The sequence below is a fragment of the Tachysurus vachellii genome, chromosome 1, assembly GCF_030014155.1.
Source record: "Tachysurus vachellii isolate PV-2020 chromosome 1, HZAU_Pvac_v1, whole genome shotgun sequence".
NCBI lineage: Eukaryota > Metazoa > Chordata > Actinopteri > Siluriformes > Bagridae > Tachysurus > Tachysurus vachellii.
This window is the reverse complement of record NC_083460.1, coordinates 12,743,715-12,760,769: the sequence shown is the minus strand read 5'-3', so window position 1 is coordinate 12,760,769 and position 17,055 is coordinate 12,743,715. Positions and strand designations below refer to the sequence as shown.

The window sequence follows — 17,055 nt, the reverse complement described above, 5'->3', positions numbered from 1 at the left end:
ACTCAACAAATAAGGATTTATGCCATGTTCTGTGTACTTCAGGGAAACTAGGAATAAAAGTAATCTTTAGAGCAGGGGTTGTGTTATACCGGCTAGTCATTTTTTTATTTAATAGATTTCTTTTTACTGGCCACTCGAGTGGATTTAATCCAAACTTCAAAAATAAAAAACCTAGAAAATAACATGTAAACAAACAGGCACAATATGTTCTGCTGGTCTATAAATGAATGAATGAAATGGGCGCATGGAAACCTTAATTAATGCCACATAAGCATTAGAACACTGGAATTCTTTTCTTCACATATCCCAAATGAACAGGTTGGGGTCGGACTGCAGGAACAGCTATGATACAGCGCTCCAGGAGAAGGGAAGGTTAAGAACCTTGCTTGAGGGCCCAACAGTGGCAGCTTGGCAGTGCTGGGTCTTGAAAACCGATCAACAACCCAGAGCCACTTATCCACTTGAGCCACCACTGCACCATCTAATAAATAGGCAATATTATTGTACATAGATCATAATGAGCAGAATATATGTTTATACTCAATAAAAAGGTGCTGAGGAATACAGAGGGATAATGAAAGGAAAATAAAATTAATTTAGATGAGATTGGTACAAAGAATACTAAAAATATTTTTGCCATACACTTAATTCTTTTAGGAAATAAGCTGCATGAGAGTTTTTCAATAATTACAACATAACAGTTGTGAACTCACAGCTCAGCGCATCACTAGATTTACATATATTCTACTTCAGTAATAGCTAATAATGTTTAAAACAACGAAGATGCTCTGCACACTGTTCTAGATGCATGAGCTTTTTCCCTACATGCCATCAGGCTCACACTTTCTCAGTCTTGTCTTGTGCAATAACCAGACTAGTCATAATGCAAATATTCACTTTCATCACTTGAGCACTTTATTATTTCTCACAGATAGTCATTTTCCATTCACTGCCACTAAACCAAGCAATGTGAAGTGACATTTATTGAGACCTTAGTGAACTACTGTGCAATATTTCTCATGTCCATGTCTAATATGCAGACAGTTGACTATTCTATTGTGCTGTCGATTATGTTTACTTCTTGTTGTTGGCTATTGCATGTTACTGTTAAATATATCATTGTGCAACAACCCAACCAACCTGACTTTCACTATGAACTGCTGTGAATACTGGTTTATACGTATAGTTCATTACTGTACTGTCTAGTGTGCTGTATATTTGTTACCTGCTGCTTGTTATATGTATAGAACTGCACATGGGAGCTTTGTTCTGCTATGCACACGCTGTTGTCTGGCTGAATGTCAATAAAGTTTGTGTTGACTTTTTTCAGCTAATGTCACTGAATTATAAAAAGACTACTCAGTATGACATTATTGCATTTTGACTCAGTTTGATGTTTGGTCAATAACATAAAAGAGACAGAAAATGAGATCCATCCTGGTTTTATTGTGTTTTGAAGAAACATCAGCAGGTTTACACCATAATGATTATAAATCCAAATCATTTCCATACAGATCTAAAACTGTCAGTTTAATCCTTAACCATGAAAAAGTCTGTAAATAGACGAACAGCAGTGTTAATAATGACCTCTAGACTGTTACTAATATCAGTGTTCTGAGAGCTGCTGCTACAAAAAAACACATTAGTAAGGGGTGTAGGGGAGAGAAATTGTGGTCAGTGGATCTCCATGGAAACAAAGCAACCACACTGAAGAGTAAAAATAAAAGAATAAATAACCAGAATTACACAGACGATAATTTGACATCCATAGATTCTGCCGATAATGAATGAGTTTACAAGTGTTTAAAGGAACAAGTGTCAGTATTAATATACAGGGGAAGAAACCTGAAATAGGCACAATTCTGTGCCTTACACACGTCTAAAATAAATAATGTCATAAATAATCTCAACATAAATAGAATCTCTGTAAACATGCTACAGGTTGGTCACAGAGAGAGAACATAAATGTTCAAGGAGAGTTGATTTTTCAGCTAATATTGCACACATAAATCACCTTCAGACACCTTCAATCACATCAAAACACTGTTACTGCACATGTGCTCACACACACTCATTTACACCACCGCTCCTTTACAAACAAAACAGCAAATATAAATAAAATGCTCTGATTAAACACCGCTGATGCAACACTGAGAAATGAGCATGATTCAGTCACATCACGGGAGGAAAATGCTGTACAGCAAGTGAACAATGGAATGATGTCATCTTACAGGCCATAAAATCCTAGAGAAAAAGAAAAAGAGAGAACGTGAGAAAGAAAGAGGAAGTCACAAAGTACCGCATAGCAGTGACGAGAGCAGAGACCCTCGACTCAAATCTGAACTCTAGAAGATTTTACGACAGAATGAAAACAAATTAGACTGGAATTTTTAAAGCATACTGTAATGTATGCAATGAGGCCCTGCCCCAAACCAGTGTGTGTGTGTATGTGTGTGTGATGAACCTCAGTTTATTCCCAGTAGTAGCGCAGGTACCAGATGGTCTCATTCTTCAGTTGGGGTCCAAACAGAGGGTTTACCTGCGCCAGGAACGCAATCAACCAGCTGACACACACACACACACAAACACACACACACAGTAAATACTGTTACAGTTCTATAGACTGAACAAAAAAAAGTCTATAAAATGAAAGCCGAGGTTCAACCACAGTGGTTTAGAGACTTTTCCCAGTTAGCAAGAAGCTATGACAAAAACATTTTTGGATTTATGTCAACAAATTTATTAATTTTGTTGATAAATTTATAAATTGTAACAAATCTGAAGAAAGAACATATAACTGTTACTCTGAGACAAAAATGATTAGATGGAGCTCGATCTCCTTAAAGCAGATTTCGGTTACTGTAGACAGACAAAATCAGCTCACACTAACACACAACTCACCACAAACTGCTTTTAATTCCTCAGTCTCATATTGTGTGTGTGTGTGTGTGTGAGAGAGAGAGAAAGTGTGTGTTATTTTACTCACAATAAATAGCAGCACACGGCCGTCAGCACCAGGCTGGTAATGATCACACTATAACCACAACAACAACACAAAATGATTCAAGTGAAAACTACACAATCTTGCAGATTTCTAAAGCGGGTTTTTCTCTCAGTTTCACGCACTCACTCCTGAAGGATGTTTAGTTCAGGTATTAATTTAAATGCTTGTTAATGTATTAATGAAAAACTTCTACATAAATAAACGTGTACCCTCTCAATCAACCTCAATAAATAATTATAATATAATATATTTTATTACCATACTGACTCATTTGCATATTAAAAAGTAAATTGTAATATAAATAATGATTGTTTTGGTAAACTGCTAGTTATGTTGATGGCTAACAGCTACAGGGTCATATATAATAATTAATATAACGCTGCTTATATATAATTCAATGTAATTGATCAAAGTTAAAAAAAAAACACAACCAATTAATGTAAAACAGATTCGGAATGTGAACATAACGGACGGCAAATACATGATTAACAGAATTATTAGCATTTCGCTATCATATTAGCCTGCTATGCTATCATATTAGCCTGCTATGCTATCATATTAGCCTGCTATGCTATCATATTAGCCTGCTATGCTAGCGGTTTAACTCACCCTCTGTTCGGACCTTTAGGAACAAAAAACGGCGCGACTCCTCCAACTAAACCCCACAGTGTGGTGAAGCAGATGAGCGGCAGCGCTACAGAGTGATACACCATCTTTACCTTTTTCGCTTTATTACGATCAACTCGCGAAAATATTTAATTCGCCGTCACGAGCCGATGTGCGACCTCTTCAGCAAACCTACACTCTGCACTGCGCATGTGCGTCACTCGGATTACTCCCCGCACATCGAAGCTGAACCTACGTCACGAATTCACGCAAAATCGGGGAAGAAATCTTCTAAAATCACAAATTATATAAATTCTTATCAAAATCAGATCAGAATCAGCAAGAGCTTTATTGTCGGGTATGTTTTCACATGCGAGGAATTTGTTATAGTGACAGAAGCTCCACAGTGTAACAGAATGACATATACAATATAGACAATTTTTATGTACAAATGTACAAGTGTGAAATGTGCAATTTAAGTATAAATAGTATGTGTTTTAAGTAAATAATGTGTAAGAATAGTGTTGTGTGTTCCATGTATGTCAGGTGTTCATCAGATGGATTGCCTGAGGGAAGAAACTGTCCCTATGTCTTGTTGTTTTGGTGCTCAGGGCTCTGTAGTGTTGACCAGATGGCAACAGTTCAAAGAGTGAGTGTGCTGGATGTGAGGGGTCCAGAGTGTTTGTGTTTGCCCTTTTGCTCACTCTGGAGAAGTACAGATCTTGGAGAGTGGGGAGAGTTGTACCAATGGTTCGATCAGCAGTCCGGACTACCCTCTGTAGTCTGAGGTCAGATTTGGTATCTGAGCTGAACCAAACAGTAATTGAGGTGCAGAGGATGGATTCGATGATGGCAGTGTAGAACTGTTTCAGCAGATCCTGTGGCAGGTTGAACTTCCTCAGCTGGCGAAGGAAGTACAACCTCTGCTGAGCCTTTTTCACAATGGAGTCTATGTGAATGTCCCACTTCAGGTCCTGGGAGATTGTGGTTCCCAGGAATATGAATGACTCCACTGCTGTCACAATGCTGTCCATGATGGTAAGTGGGGGGAAAGCAGGGGGGTTTCTCCTGAAGTCCACTATATCAGTCCTAATATCTTAAATTTCTCACTATTCAATAGTACGTGTTGTGTTTGGGAAAGTGAGCTAACCTTTCCGTGCTGTGACACTAAATGGCCACTAGATGTCAGTGTTTATCTTATAAATGCCTCTAAGACTTTTCCCATCTTTATTTTTAAACAGTAAAATAAATCCAGTCCAATCGAAATTAATTTAAGGAAGTTATGCAACACCATTCATTAATATTGTAATTTAAATGTGTATATTCACAGTTTGCATGTTTGTTGGAACTGTAAAGATTGTATTTTTAAAATTTTCACCCAATTAAAAATTGTCAATAGATTTTAAATATATAAATTTTTTTTTTTGAGTTTTGTAGTATAGCTATAAATACACAGCTGTGAAGGGACCTAGGGACCCTCCTAGGTTTATGTGCAAATTAAAAAATATGCAGAATATTAAATCAAACTGATATGCAACATCCAGTAAATTGTCTCGGTATTTGTTAGAGAATTGCAAAAAAGCAAACTTCATGATGTTTTTAGTCCCCTAGACACGGATTAACCTGATGCTGTTTTTATTGCCGCGGGCGACTTTAATCAATGCTTACAATCAATTAACGGACTGTATTTCCCAAATACCATCAACATGTGAACATTTCCACATTTCTATTCACAGTAGATGGACGATGCTAGAATACATCTCTTTGTTTCTATACTGTACCTGGCCTACAGACAAAGACTCAAACAAAACAAACCCTATCACCAAACAGGTTAAGCTTTTGAACGTGCAGACTAAAGGCATCTTACAGGACTGTTTTGCTCTGACAGACTGGGATGTATGTGACTGGGTACATGAACACTTGTGTCGATAGCATTGTATCCACCATACAAGTTAGGAGAATCACCATACAATCAGAAGCCCTGTTTAAACAGTTAGGTATGTCACATGCAGCATGCTTGAGTCTGTTGCATTTACATCAGGCAACAAGACAGAGTACAAAACAGCGAAGTACAGACTGAGAAGAGCCATTACAGCAGCCAAGCGTCAATAGAAAGAGAAGCTGGACAGTTTCTACTCTACTGCTGGTGCCGGGTGGATGTGGCAAGGCCTGGAGCACATCACAGACTACAGCACCGCCATGAGCACTATCAGCTCATCAGACAGCCTCCCATATGACCTCAACACCTTTTATGCCTGTTTCGAGACTTCTAGTATTAACATAGTGAGGAAATACACACGCATTTGAGTGTGAGTCCCCCGACCTGCCTAAATGTCCTTATGTGTTTTGAGAGAGTGGTGCTGGCTCACAACCAGAGCAGTATGCCGGACATATCGGACCCCCTGAAGTATGCATACCAGCCCAACATGTACTCTTCAGATGCTATTGCCACAGCCCTCCATATCTCCCTCTCCCACCTGGAAGATAAAGACATATCAGGATGCTCTTCAACAGTTATAATTCTGCCTTCAATACGGTCAGACCTCATAAGCTCACGCACAAACTGTCAGTACTTGGACTTGGACTTATTGTGTGGCTTTGCAACACTACTTTGTCGGACTGTAGACGTCTGCAGAGAGTGGTAAAGACTGCTGAGAAGATTATTATGAACTCCATTGCCCTCTCTGCAGGCCATTTACCATCGCAGAGTACACAGGAGAGCTGCCACCATCATTAAGGACCCCACCCACCCCAACACGGATTGTTCACACTCCTACCCTCAGGACAGAGGTATAGGAGTGTGAAATGCAGGACTTCCAGATTAAGTAACTCCTTCAGCTATTAGACTCTTAAATGAGAAACCAGCAGTCACAGACAAGTCTCATTTATTTCATAGAATAGTTGTACTGAATTGTTTCATCTCAATCTGCACATTTGTTATTGTTACTCTTACTATTATTCTCATTAAACATTTATTAATGTTAATGCTGCTAGTATCATTGCTGATTACTGTTATTGATACTAATACTATCATGCAGTTGCACCCAATTTGCACATTATTGTACTACAGTATGTACAATGCACATAAGTCAATATTCTACATTTACACATATAGATGTACATAGCGCATATTTCTAGTAGTCTTTATTTCTGTCCATGCAGCTTAGTTTTATTTATTATGTATGTGTGTATGTATGTGTATTTTCCTCACTGTATGTGTGTATTTTGTATGTGTATTTCTGAATTCAGGAAACATCATTTCTTAGGCCATTTCTTAGGTTCAGATATAAAACTATGTTAGTAAAATCATGAAATGTGTGAGTGCCACAGTGAGAGGAGTGTGTGAGATGTCGAGGTGTTAATAAATCAGTCCGAGATGCTTTAAGCCTGTGTTGTGCTTTCAGCAGGTTGTATGTGAAAGCCAGACAGCAACACCATGTCCTACTTCATCACACACACACAAACACACACACACACACACACACGCGCACACACACACACACACACAGTCATTATTCACATTAAATCAGCTGAGACTCTACATTTCTCTGAAAGAAAAACCCAGAGATGATGATGATTACACAGGACATTGCCCTTTTCCTGACTTGCACACCCGCCATTTCTTCACCAGCTTTGTGAGTGTATGTCGCTTTTAAACTCCTTCATGATGGTGGACTCGTCACCATGTGATGCACAGAGACAAGGCAGACAGCAGTGTTGGTGGTAAAGAAAAAAGATGAAGGACAAAACAGAAATGTTTTAAAATAATGAATGTTGATGTATCAGTGGAACAGAATGTGTCTACAGGGCACTGTAAATGTTAAATAATGATCTTCTGAGTCAGACAGAGAGATTAGAGCTGCACATCAGATCTGAGGGTAGATTCACATAATGGTAGTCCTACAGTACTTGTCTAGACAAATCCTATTCAAATCGTTTGTGCTAAAATTTCTGACAGAGCTGCTTCTTCTGCCATCTTCTGGTCACAAAATTTTAAACATAGGACTGCCCGGCGTGTTAGGATCAATATTTAGATGAATGAAGTGTCTTTTATGCTCAGATTTAAGATGGAAAGTCAGTACACAAAATGTAAGATACTCTACTGTATCCGCAGACTGGTGTTTATTTGCTACAAAAAACAAAGGATTTAATTAATAAATATTGTGTTCAGTACATCACAGGTGACAGTGACGGCAGGAGTGACTTCCTGTTAAACTCCTAATGAAGCTCTGGGCTTGATTTTCTTTGCAGACTACAACAAAAAGCTTAATCATAGAGTGATTAAACCTCATTAAGATTGGAATAATCACTTTAAGTCCATGACCATAAAGTTCAAACATTACTAGAAATGTTTAGAGCTTAGAAATGCTCAAGGTTGCTTAAGGACTGGATCTCACAACCAAGAGGTTCTTCATGATTCTAAAATGTAAAGCTGAATATCATGCTGGGTTTTGGCTCTTTACACTGACCTGGTTACCTTCTGGACACAGTCACACTTCCAGCGAGATGTTATATTAGACTATGCAATTTAACACGCACACACACACTTTCTCACAGTGACAGAGAATCACTCACAACTCACTTTCACACACAGAATCACTCACTCACTCACACACACTCACAGAGACTGTCACAGAATCTCACACACAGAGACAGAATCACTCACTCACACTTTCTCTCTCACACAGAGACAGAGAATCACTCTCACTCACTCACACACACAATCACCCACCCACTCTCTCTCTCACAGAGACAGAGATACAATCCCTCACTCACACAGAGACAGAGAATCACTCACACAAAGACATACTCTCACACAGAATCACTCACACACTCTCTCACAGAGACACAGAATCACTCACACACTCTCACATACACACACAGAGAAAGAGACTCACTCACTCTCACACAGACACACAGAATCACTCTCACACTCTCACACAGACACAGAATCACTCACTGTCTCTCACACACTCTCGCTCACACACAGACAGAGACTCACTCTCTCAGAGACACAGAATCACTCACACACTCATTCTCTCTCTCTCACACAGAGATGCAGAACAACTCACACACTCTCCCACACAGAGACACAGAATCACTCACACTCACCCACACACTCTCCCACACAGACAGAGACTCAGTCACTCAGTCACTCACAGGCACAGACACACAGTGGTGAAGCAGTGATGCACACAAGATGAAATTTTTATTTCCTCTGGAGTGTGAAATAAAAGAACTGTAGGTGTTACTCAGGTTTATCAGATTGGATCAAGCTTTAGTATTCTGATGATAATCATATTGTGCGTGCTAAATATGGTGCCGTATCATATCGCTGATTTTCATTCTGAGGTTCTCTGTAACAGTAAAGAGCTGCGCAGAACCTCGGTTCTGTCCTCTGATGTGTTTTATTGTCTTTGGTATTTATTAACCAAGATATGAACGATTTATTCAAATCTTCAAGCAAATTGATGACAGACAAACAATATCTGTAAAATAAAATAATTCTACACTTAAGAATATTTTCTACTCATAATAGCATCTCAGTAATGACCCGCTATCAACCTCTAAGCATAGGAATTAATGAACAATAATAAATAATAAGAACAATAATAATACTAATAATGGCTATTTATATAATAATAATAAGTGTCATTCATACCAGGTTTTTCTCAAACTGCAGAACATTACATACATATATATATATATGTGTGTGTGTGTGTGTGTGTGTGTGTGTTATAGCTGACTGATCTGTTTGCATCCGTAAGAGAACATTAGTGACGTCTGAACTCAAGAGTCCCATAAGTAATGGCACCCTCTAGAGGATCTCCTCATAGAACAGCAGGTATGCCTGAGAGTTCAGTACTCGAGATTCAGAAACCGTCTGGACGCTGGTGTCACTCACATACACCCACTGACCAGGAGGAGCTGACACAGCCTCTCTACAACCTGAAACACACACACACACACACACACACATTTCAACAAGAGTGAATGGATAGATGGAAATAGAGAAACAGGACTCTCTCTCTCACAGTGTGTGTGTGTGTTAGGGCTGATTTACACTGTGTGCACATTGACTGCATCCACAGCCATTACAAAGCACAGATTTATATTAACACAAAATCATGACTATTTTTCATAAATAATTGTGATATGATCATATCGCTGTTTGTGAGTGCTCATTTACATTCTCTGTGCAGTGTGAGAATTTTATTACAGAGCGTTTATAAAGACAACCTCATTAGGCCATTTCTGCAAACGCAGACACAACTTCCAGCCAACCAATCAAGTGTGTTTATGCAGTGTTAGAGTGACAAGTGTTTATGTATATATTATATATAAGGTATTATTATTGTGTGTGTGTGTGTTTGTGTACCAGATTGACTCCTGTGTTGTTCACACTTGCGCTGTGGCGTTCGGACTTTGACATACGCTGTGTAATGGCCTCCGCGCATCGAGCCACTGTGTTCCACAATACCATACAGACTGTAGAGGACCCGCTCTCCAGAACCCAGATTCTGTCACACGCACACACACACACATACACACAGCATAAATACATTATATATAATATACTGTATATATAAACATTTGTAACACTAAGACTGGACGCAATGGAGACCTTGCAGGAGGCGGAGCAGAATGGAGCTAAATCCAGAACAAGCGGGAAATCAACATGCCGATTCACCTTCCGGAAGTTCATCCCAGCCTGCGGGCATGCGTACACACACACACACACACACACACACACACACAGATATTTTATAATACCACAGTATTTGAATGTGGGTTTATGACTGACTGTGTCGTGTGTGTGTGTGTGTGTGTGTGTGTGTGTGTGTGTGAGTGAATGTGAGATCACACCTGGTGGAAGCGTTTAAGGTGCAGTGTGACGACTGGTGGCAGCTCTGAGATCAGCATCTGTTTGCGGGCGCTCGTGTACACCTTCTCCATTTTCTTATCTGTAGCACACACCCTTATTACGTCAGACTTTACATCACACTCTCTGTCGTATAGTTGCCTTAAACTCTAGTTTAAAAACTTCTAACAAATTTGATCCAAATCTCTGAATCAAATCTGGTTCAGAAGACTTTGTTTTTACTTCTTTAGTGCAGAATGTAATGTCACACGTGGAAAAGTAACCCTTTTTTTAGTCTTTATTATGCTACACAGATTCTTTTAAAAGTTTTGATAGTTTAAGGGGTCCTGTTTGTGTGTGTGTGTGTGTGTGTGTGTATACCTGCGCTCCTCTTGTGCTGTCTGTGGCGTCTCTCTGTACAGTTCTCACACAGCAGCTTGTTGTTTCCCATCAGCAGCTCGATGGAGGTGAACTGATGGAGGCAGGACTGCACTGAACACTCTTTTGACGCAGGGGTGTAGCTGTGTGACAGCGCTTGGAAGGCCCCCTGCTGTTCTCTCTCCCTGTCTCTCGCCTCTTTTTCCTTGAGTGGAAAACCATCTAGTGGTGTGTGCACTAACCCTAATTTAGACACCGCGCTCACTAGCTGTTCAACTGCACTTCCTGTCTGCTCCCGGACAATAGGGGCGGGGCTTGGTGCAGACAGGGTGGGTTTCAAACAGGACGACGAAGATAAGCCTTTATTAGAGGAACTGGAGACTTGCAGCGAGGACTCAGACTCAGACGCCTCGCTGTCCGCATCGTTGCTGCTGTCCTGAGGGGACGAGTCTTTTTCGCTGGCATCTGATTGACTGCCTGCTGTATCGCCAGGGCAACAGTGCCCACGCGAACATGTGGCGTCTTCTCGCAGAGTGAATGCTGATTCATCTGTTCCTCTGGTGTCATGACAAGTGGATGACCTTCGACCCTGCAGCTTCTTACACACACACGCACACACACACTGTCACTTGCTCGCTACACAGAAGTTGCAAGATAAACTGCACAAAGTGTACTAGAGACTACTGATGTGTTTACAAATAAGAAAGTCACTTTATTACTGTTCACTGCTCCTTATACTTTTTATGTTTAATGTTATATTTTATTATTAACTACACAGCCGCCAATCATTCCAGGTTACATTCCAACACCTGAAAATGTGTGGAGGGAATCAGATGCGGTATAATCTCAGCCGAACACTACCTGGATGCTCGGCTTCTTCCCGTTCCGTGTGGTGTGTGAATGAGACAGCTCGTCAGCGTGGGCGCTCGGGGACTCCTGGTCTCGGCCCGGTTTACTCAGCCTGCCTGGGTTCGAGGGTTTGGAGATCTGTAGCAGAAATAAAATCCACAAACAAAATCCACATCAACACGAGAGGACGACTTAAATTAAAAATAGAATCTACTGAAATTAAAGGATGAAAATGCCAGATAGAGGAGGATTGTTGGGAAGCACAATAAATCGTTATAATAATGCCTCACTCTCTCCTCGATGATGGGCAGAGAGATGTCGATAAAAGCCTCCTTCACTGTAGAAATCTGAAAAGTACCACACACACAATAAATCAGTTAGTGCATAAGTATGAAGAACACACAAACACACACACAATAAATTAGTTCAAGCCCTATTATGGGGAACACTCGTAAGAACACTTACATGTTCACACTCTTCACACATAATGGTGTTCGTCAACTCGCCAACAAAGATACGATCAACAAAGTTCATCTTCACACCCTCTTTACCATATGCTGTGACACACACACACACAAAAATGACAAGCATGTATGAGATTAAATAGCACAGAAAATAAAGAGAACAGAAGAAGAAAAGGGAGTTTATCTCCAGGATATCAAGTGATGAGAAGTGTCAATTTCCTGAAGTGGAAAATGCGTGTGTGTTTGTGTGTGTACCTTTGACTTGCCGTTTGGTTTCCTCGTCAGCCGTTTTCTCAGTAGGATTATTGAATGCTTTCAGGATGGCAGCTTTAATTCGCTGTCAGATTAAAGAGGAGAGCAGAGAAGAGGTCACTGAGCAGAAGAATCTCACACACATTCACAAGGAAAATTTCCTCTCACACACACACACCAACACATGCACAAACACACGCATACACACGTCTGAAAATGCCAAAGCAGTTCATTAATACAGAGTCCAGGTACAAACACAGACATGTAGGCTCAGTTTTAAAAGTATTTTTTTAGGTATTTACTTTTAGGCAGATAAGTTTATCTGAGATCCTGCAGGTGACAGCAAAACTATGCATGCGTTGGTCCTAAAAACCAAAACATTAAATATAAAGCAAAAACTGCACAACTCAGACTTATTTATACAACAAACATTATATAAACATTACAGGTAGAGAATATAAAGAGTGTATTTGGTGTTACACACACCACCACAGTGAAGAGTGGAAGAGTTTAAAGGTAGTTGATGTGGTCATTGTGTGAGAACACATTAGAGCACCAGTCGTAGAATGTAGACTTGTCTTTGTCCTATTGTCCCTAATGACTATTTAGGTCAAAAACCTGGCTAATCCTGATACACATCCCAAACCCACACTTAATCTCTCTCTCACACACACACAAACACACACACCCAGACACAGAGACACACACACACAGACACACACAAACAGACACACACACACACACACACCCAGACAAACAAACACAAACACAGAGACACACACACACACCCAGACACACAAACCCAGACAAACAAACACAGACACACACACACACAAACACACAGACAAACACACACACCCAGACACCCAGACAAACAAACACAAACACAGAGACACACACACAAACACACAGAAACACACACACCCAGACAAACAAACACACAGAAACACACAGACAAACACACACAAACACAGAGACACACACAGACACACACACACAGACACAGAGACAAACACACAAACAAACACACACACACACAGACACACACAAAACACACACACACACAGACAGACAGACACACACCCAGACAGACAGACACCCACACCCCAACACACACACACAGATCAGTGTGTTCAAAACCGATGATTCAATGATCTGCATTTTTATTGCTGGTCTGTACAATATAATAAGTTGAAGTGTCAAAGGCAGGAACACAAAACAAGAGCAGTTACAAACTACCAGTATTACAGAGTGTGTGTGTACTGAGACACACTCATAAATAAAGAGGGTAAATGAGACCCCTTGACCCTATCCCTGAGTGAGTGTGTAAGCATGCGCATGTGTGTGTGTGTGTGTGTATTTCCCACACTGCTTCTCAGCTTAGAAATATTTCATGCTTCACTTAGTAAATACAATGAAATAAAATGAAATATAAATAACAGACAGAATAAAAATAATGCATTGTATATCTCAGCCTTTAGCAGGAGCTTTATACGACTTTATACATCATACTGTAACTTCAGCACAAACTGAGCATGTGCACATCAGGTTTGAAGATTAATATTCTTGTCTGTGTCATATGAAGTTCATTTGATTTATTCAACTGTTAAATACAAACACTGTACGGAGGGAGGAGATTTCAGTACGGACAACGTGACAGATTTCTGGAAGTGATTATATGTACATCTCTGACTGAATGCAGAAGCAGCCCTGAGGAGGCGGAGCGCGGTGCTCCATAGGTTATTTTTTCCATATGCGGTAAATCCATCAACTACTTGTCTTATTAAACCCCTCCTACTGACGCTTTCATGAAATCAAACCAGTCTGTGGTGATAAGGTCAGAGGGAGGGGTTTCAGTAAGACCACGGCCCTCTTTAAACAGTGCATAAGAGTCAGAGGATTTGACCCAAATGTCGGCCAAACCGAGGTTGAGGGGCATCAATATTTTGTAGTAAATGGGGAAACTGAACAATAGTATGATTGTATGATTGATTGTTAGTATGATGTTAGGGTTATTTAATGCTATTTTTGTCTAATGACAAAACACACAACACACAAAACACCCACCTTGTTCTCCTCCATCCTGACTGAGTCCAACAGGTAGTGCAGGAGCTCCTGACTGTCCTGCTGCTGATAACCTTTAAAACGAGGCGCCCTGAAAGACAGACAGACAGACAGACACACACACACACACACACACACACACAATAAAACCAGATGAATGTGTATTCTTTATGCTCAAGGTCTTTCCTCCACTGTTGCTGTGTAAAGAAACTCTCCACTCAGCTTATAGTCAACCATCTGGGGTCCCTCACACACACACACGCACACACACACACGGATGTGTATAAGATAAATTAGATTAATAATAAAAGGTCTAATAAAGCTTCTATAAGTGAAGCCCACGCCCTCTCCACTAAGAGTGACAGCTAGAGACCTCCTTAACTAGAACTCAAAGTTTTTCCTCACCACCGTCGTCACTGGCTTGATTATTTGGGATAAATAAATACATCGAAAATTTACACCCTGAACTTATATATATATCTCTGAAGCTGCTTTCTGACAATGTAACTGTTAAAAATGTTACACAAATAAAACTGAACTGAATCAAATTAAGGCCACGCCCCTTTCACAGAGACTGACAGCTTTTAAAACTGAGCATGAGGTAGAACACAAGACTGTGGTGATGTCGCATAGCTCTGCCCCCAATTTCTCTTTATACAGAACTTGTCCCAAAATGCGACCGTATTAACACATAAACATGTAACGAAGACAGAAATCTGCCGTTCGTTTTCTTAAACTCATGTTTTTGTTATAGGAAATAAAGTCGTTTAAAAGCTGTAAATCAATACTTAGAAATGTTCGGACGCTTATTAAACTCCTAGGTTTATATTTTGGCGCTGATCTGAACAGCAACACCTTGATCACAGACATGGTTTGGAATTAAAATAAACACTGAAGTGTCATAGAGAAATGAGCAATCAAGCACGTCTTCCTGTTTTTACGTTCAATCCCATAGAAAAAAAGCTTCGAAAATCGATCGTCAGTGAGACGGGCGGCAGGCCGAGCCTTTCAGAGCGAGGGAGTTTGAATGGGTGAGAAAAAAAAAAAATCCAGAGTAAAGAACTGTCAGCTATTAAAGTTCACAAAGCTGCAGCCTGGAGAAGGTCAGAGACATTCTTCTGAACAGAATTCCTAATTATTACTGATTAAAGACAGACTGAGAGAAAGAAAACATTCCTGAGGCTCAGATGGAGGATAAATTCGAACCAAAATCACAGACGTCTGATTAAAATCTGTATGAAATGTCTCCAGAGCCCAGATTTGATTCTGTATGTTGATGTAATTGCTTTCGAAGCAGGAAGTCAGAGTGAGGGCTAAGCCACGCCCCCAGCATGTGAGATGGCGATCTGGAGAAATATGGAGATTCATGAAAGATTTTCAGTGAGAGAGTTTATGATGAGGGTGTGGAGGATTTCTCGCACCATCTTCTCTCACACCTTGCCTGTGCGTTTGTGTGTGTGTGTGTTGAGCCGAGAGCCGAAAGGGTCGTCACCCGGAGACGTCTGAGTGGGAGCTAAAATGATATCAGTGACTCTTACTGTTAGAAAGGAAGTACAACAACTGATGCAGCGACCACATGGAACACAAGTCACTTAAACACTCCACTGACTAAGGCACAAAACCCAAACAGTCTGTGAGACAGATCTGAGTGAGACAGATGTGAGACAGATGTTGGAGGCAGATGGACAGCTGTGGTCAGAGCTGCAATAACCTGTTGTACAGTCACACCGCTGGTGTTACACATGTTCACAGCAATCTAAGGTCAAAGGGCAAATTACAGCATATTTACTTGGAATAGCTAACAGTATGGCCGCTCTTTAACAGGAGCAGGGAGAAAGACAGACAGACAGACAGACAGACAGACAGAGAGATCGACAGGAGGAATAATGTGAAAATTCATTGTGGTGGAAGAGAAAGTAGGAGCCCTCAGCGATGCTCAATCTGTCTCTGCCAGAGAGCGACAGCTGTACTCGCTAACACGATTAACACCGGATGAGTTAGTACCAGACACACACACACACACACACACACACACCCACCATCCTACATCAACTGAGCAAAGAACAAGCTCAAATGGACACTAACACGCATTAACCCCATTAACTAGGTTGTATCTCACACACACACACACACACACACACACACACACACACACACACACCCCCACCTGATAAATAAGAAGCCTTTATACATAAAATGATTCTCATCCCGAGGCCTGGGGAAAAGCTGCTGTCATTTTATCCCACTCTTTTCTAACAAAACATGAGATAATCAGCATGGACGTTCGACCTCTGACCACACATGGCTGATGTCAGCAATTATTCCAGATTCCAATGATTGTTTGGAATAAGAAATGGCACAAATTAAAATAAACACATTTTGATTTTTACGTCTGTAATCATTATGAATTTGAAGCATTATGAGTGAATTAAAATATAAATGAAGGCATGTGATACAAACTCAGTTTCATCCACAACAACAAAAACAAATTCAGATTGCAGGTGTGTGTGTGTGTGTGTGTGTGTGTGTGTGTGTGTGTGTGTGTGTGTGTGTGATTCTGTTTAAGGTATGGACAA

At 40.4% G+C, this 17,055-nt stretch overlaps 2 protein-coding genes across 8 annotated transcripts in view; both read right to left on the bottom strand.

The window, feature by feature from the left end:
* Positions 1-1,426: 1,426 nt before the first annotated feature.
* On the bottom strand, positions 1,427-3,837 carry atpv0e2 (ATPase H+ transporting V0 subunit e2). Its single transcript, XM_060873126.1, has 4 exons — positions 3,614-3,837; positions 2,987-3,034; positions 2,465-2,564; positions 1,427-2,244 (listed from the first exon to the last, which is right to left on the bottom strand). Exons 1-3 carry the CDS (start codon positions 3,715-3,717, stop codon positions 2,471-2,473), a joined length of 246 nt encoding a protein of 81 aa, XP_060729109.1. The 5' UTR covers positions 3,718-3,837; the 3' UTR covers positions 1,427-2,244; positions 2,465-2,470.
* Positions 3,838-8,800: 4,963 nt separating this feature from the next.
* The window catches only part of usp45 (ubiquitin specific peptidase 45), a 29,302-nt gene continuing 21,047 nt past the window's right edge, over positions 8,801-17,055 (bottom strand). For 5 of the 7 annotated variants that reach the window (XM_060873073.1, XM_060873046.1, XM_060873057.1 and 2 more), the window contains exons 9-19: positions 14,483-14,570; positions 12,718-12,780; positions 12,419-12,500; positions 12,165-12,256; positions 11,990-12,046; positions 11,712-11,837; positions 10,854-11,448; positions 10,478-10,575; positions 10,236-10,322; positions 9,990-10,131; positions 8,801-9,559 (exon numbers count right to left, since the gene is read on the bottom strand). In XM_060873073.1, the coding sequence (XP_060729056.1) occupies positions 9,429-9,559; positions 9,990-10,131; positions 10,236-10,322; positions 10,478-10,575; positions 10,854-11,448; positions 11,712-11,837; positions 11,990-12,046; positions 12,165-12,256; positions 12,419-12,500; positions 12,718-12,780; positions 14,483-14,570 (1,561 nt within the window). In that variant the 3' untranslated portion in view covers positions 8,801-9,428. The remainder of the gene's footprint in view (positions 9,560-9,989; positions 10,132-10,235; positions 10,323-10,477; positions 10,576-10,853; positions 11,449-11,711; positions 11,838-11,989; positions 12,047-12,164; positions 12,257-12,418; positions 12,501-12,717; positions 12,781-14,482; positions 14,571-17,055) is intronic. The other 2 variants (XM_060873091.1, XM_060873101.1) reach the window with 2 other exon arrangements.

Coding starts and splice junctions, on each gene's coding strand:
- atpv0e2 (XM_060873126.1), bottom strand. CDS start 3,717: ATGGTGTATCACTCTGTAGCGCTGCCGCTCATCTGCTTCACCACACTG. Junction 3,035..3,613: donor CCTAAAGGTCCGAACAGAGG/GTGAGTTAAACC, acceptor TTGTGGTTATAG/TGTGATCATTACCAGCCTGG. Junction 2,565..2,986: donor GCCGTGTGCTGCTATTTATT/GTGAGTAAAATA, acceptor TGTGTGTGTCAG/CTGGTTGATTGCGTTCCTGG.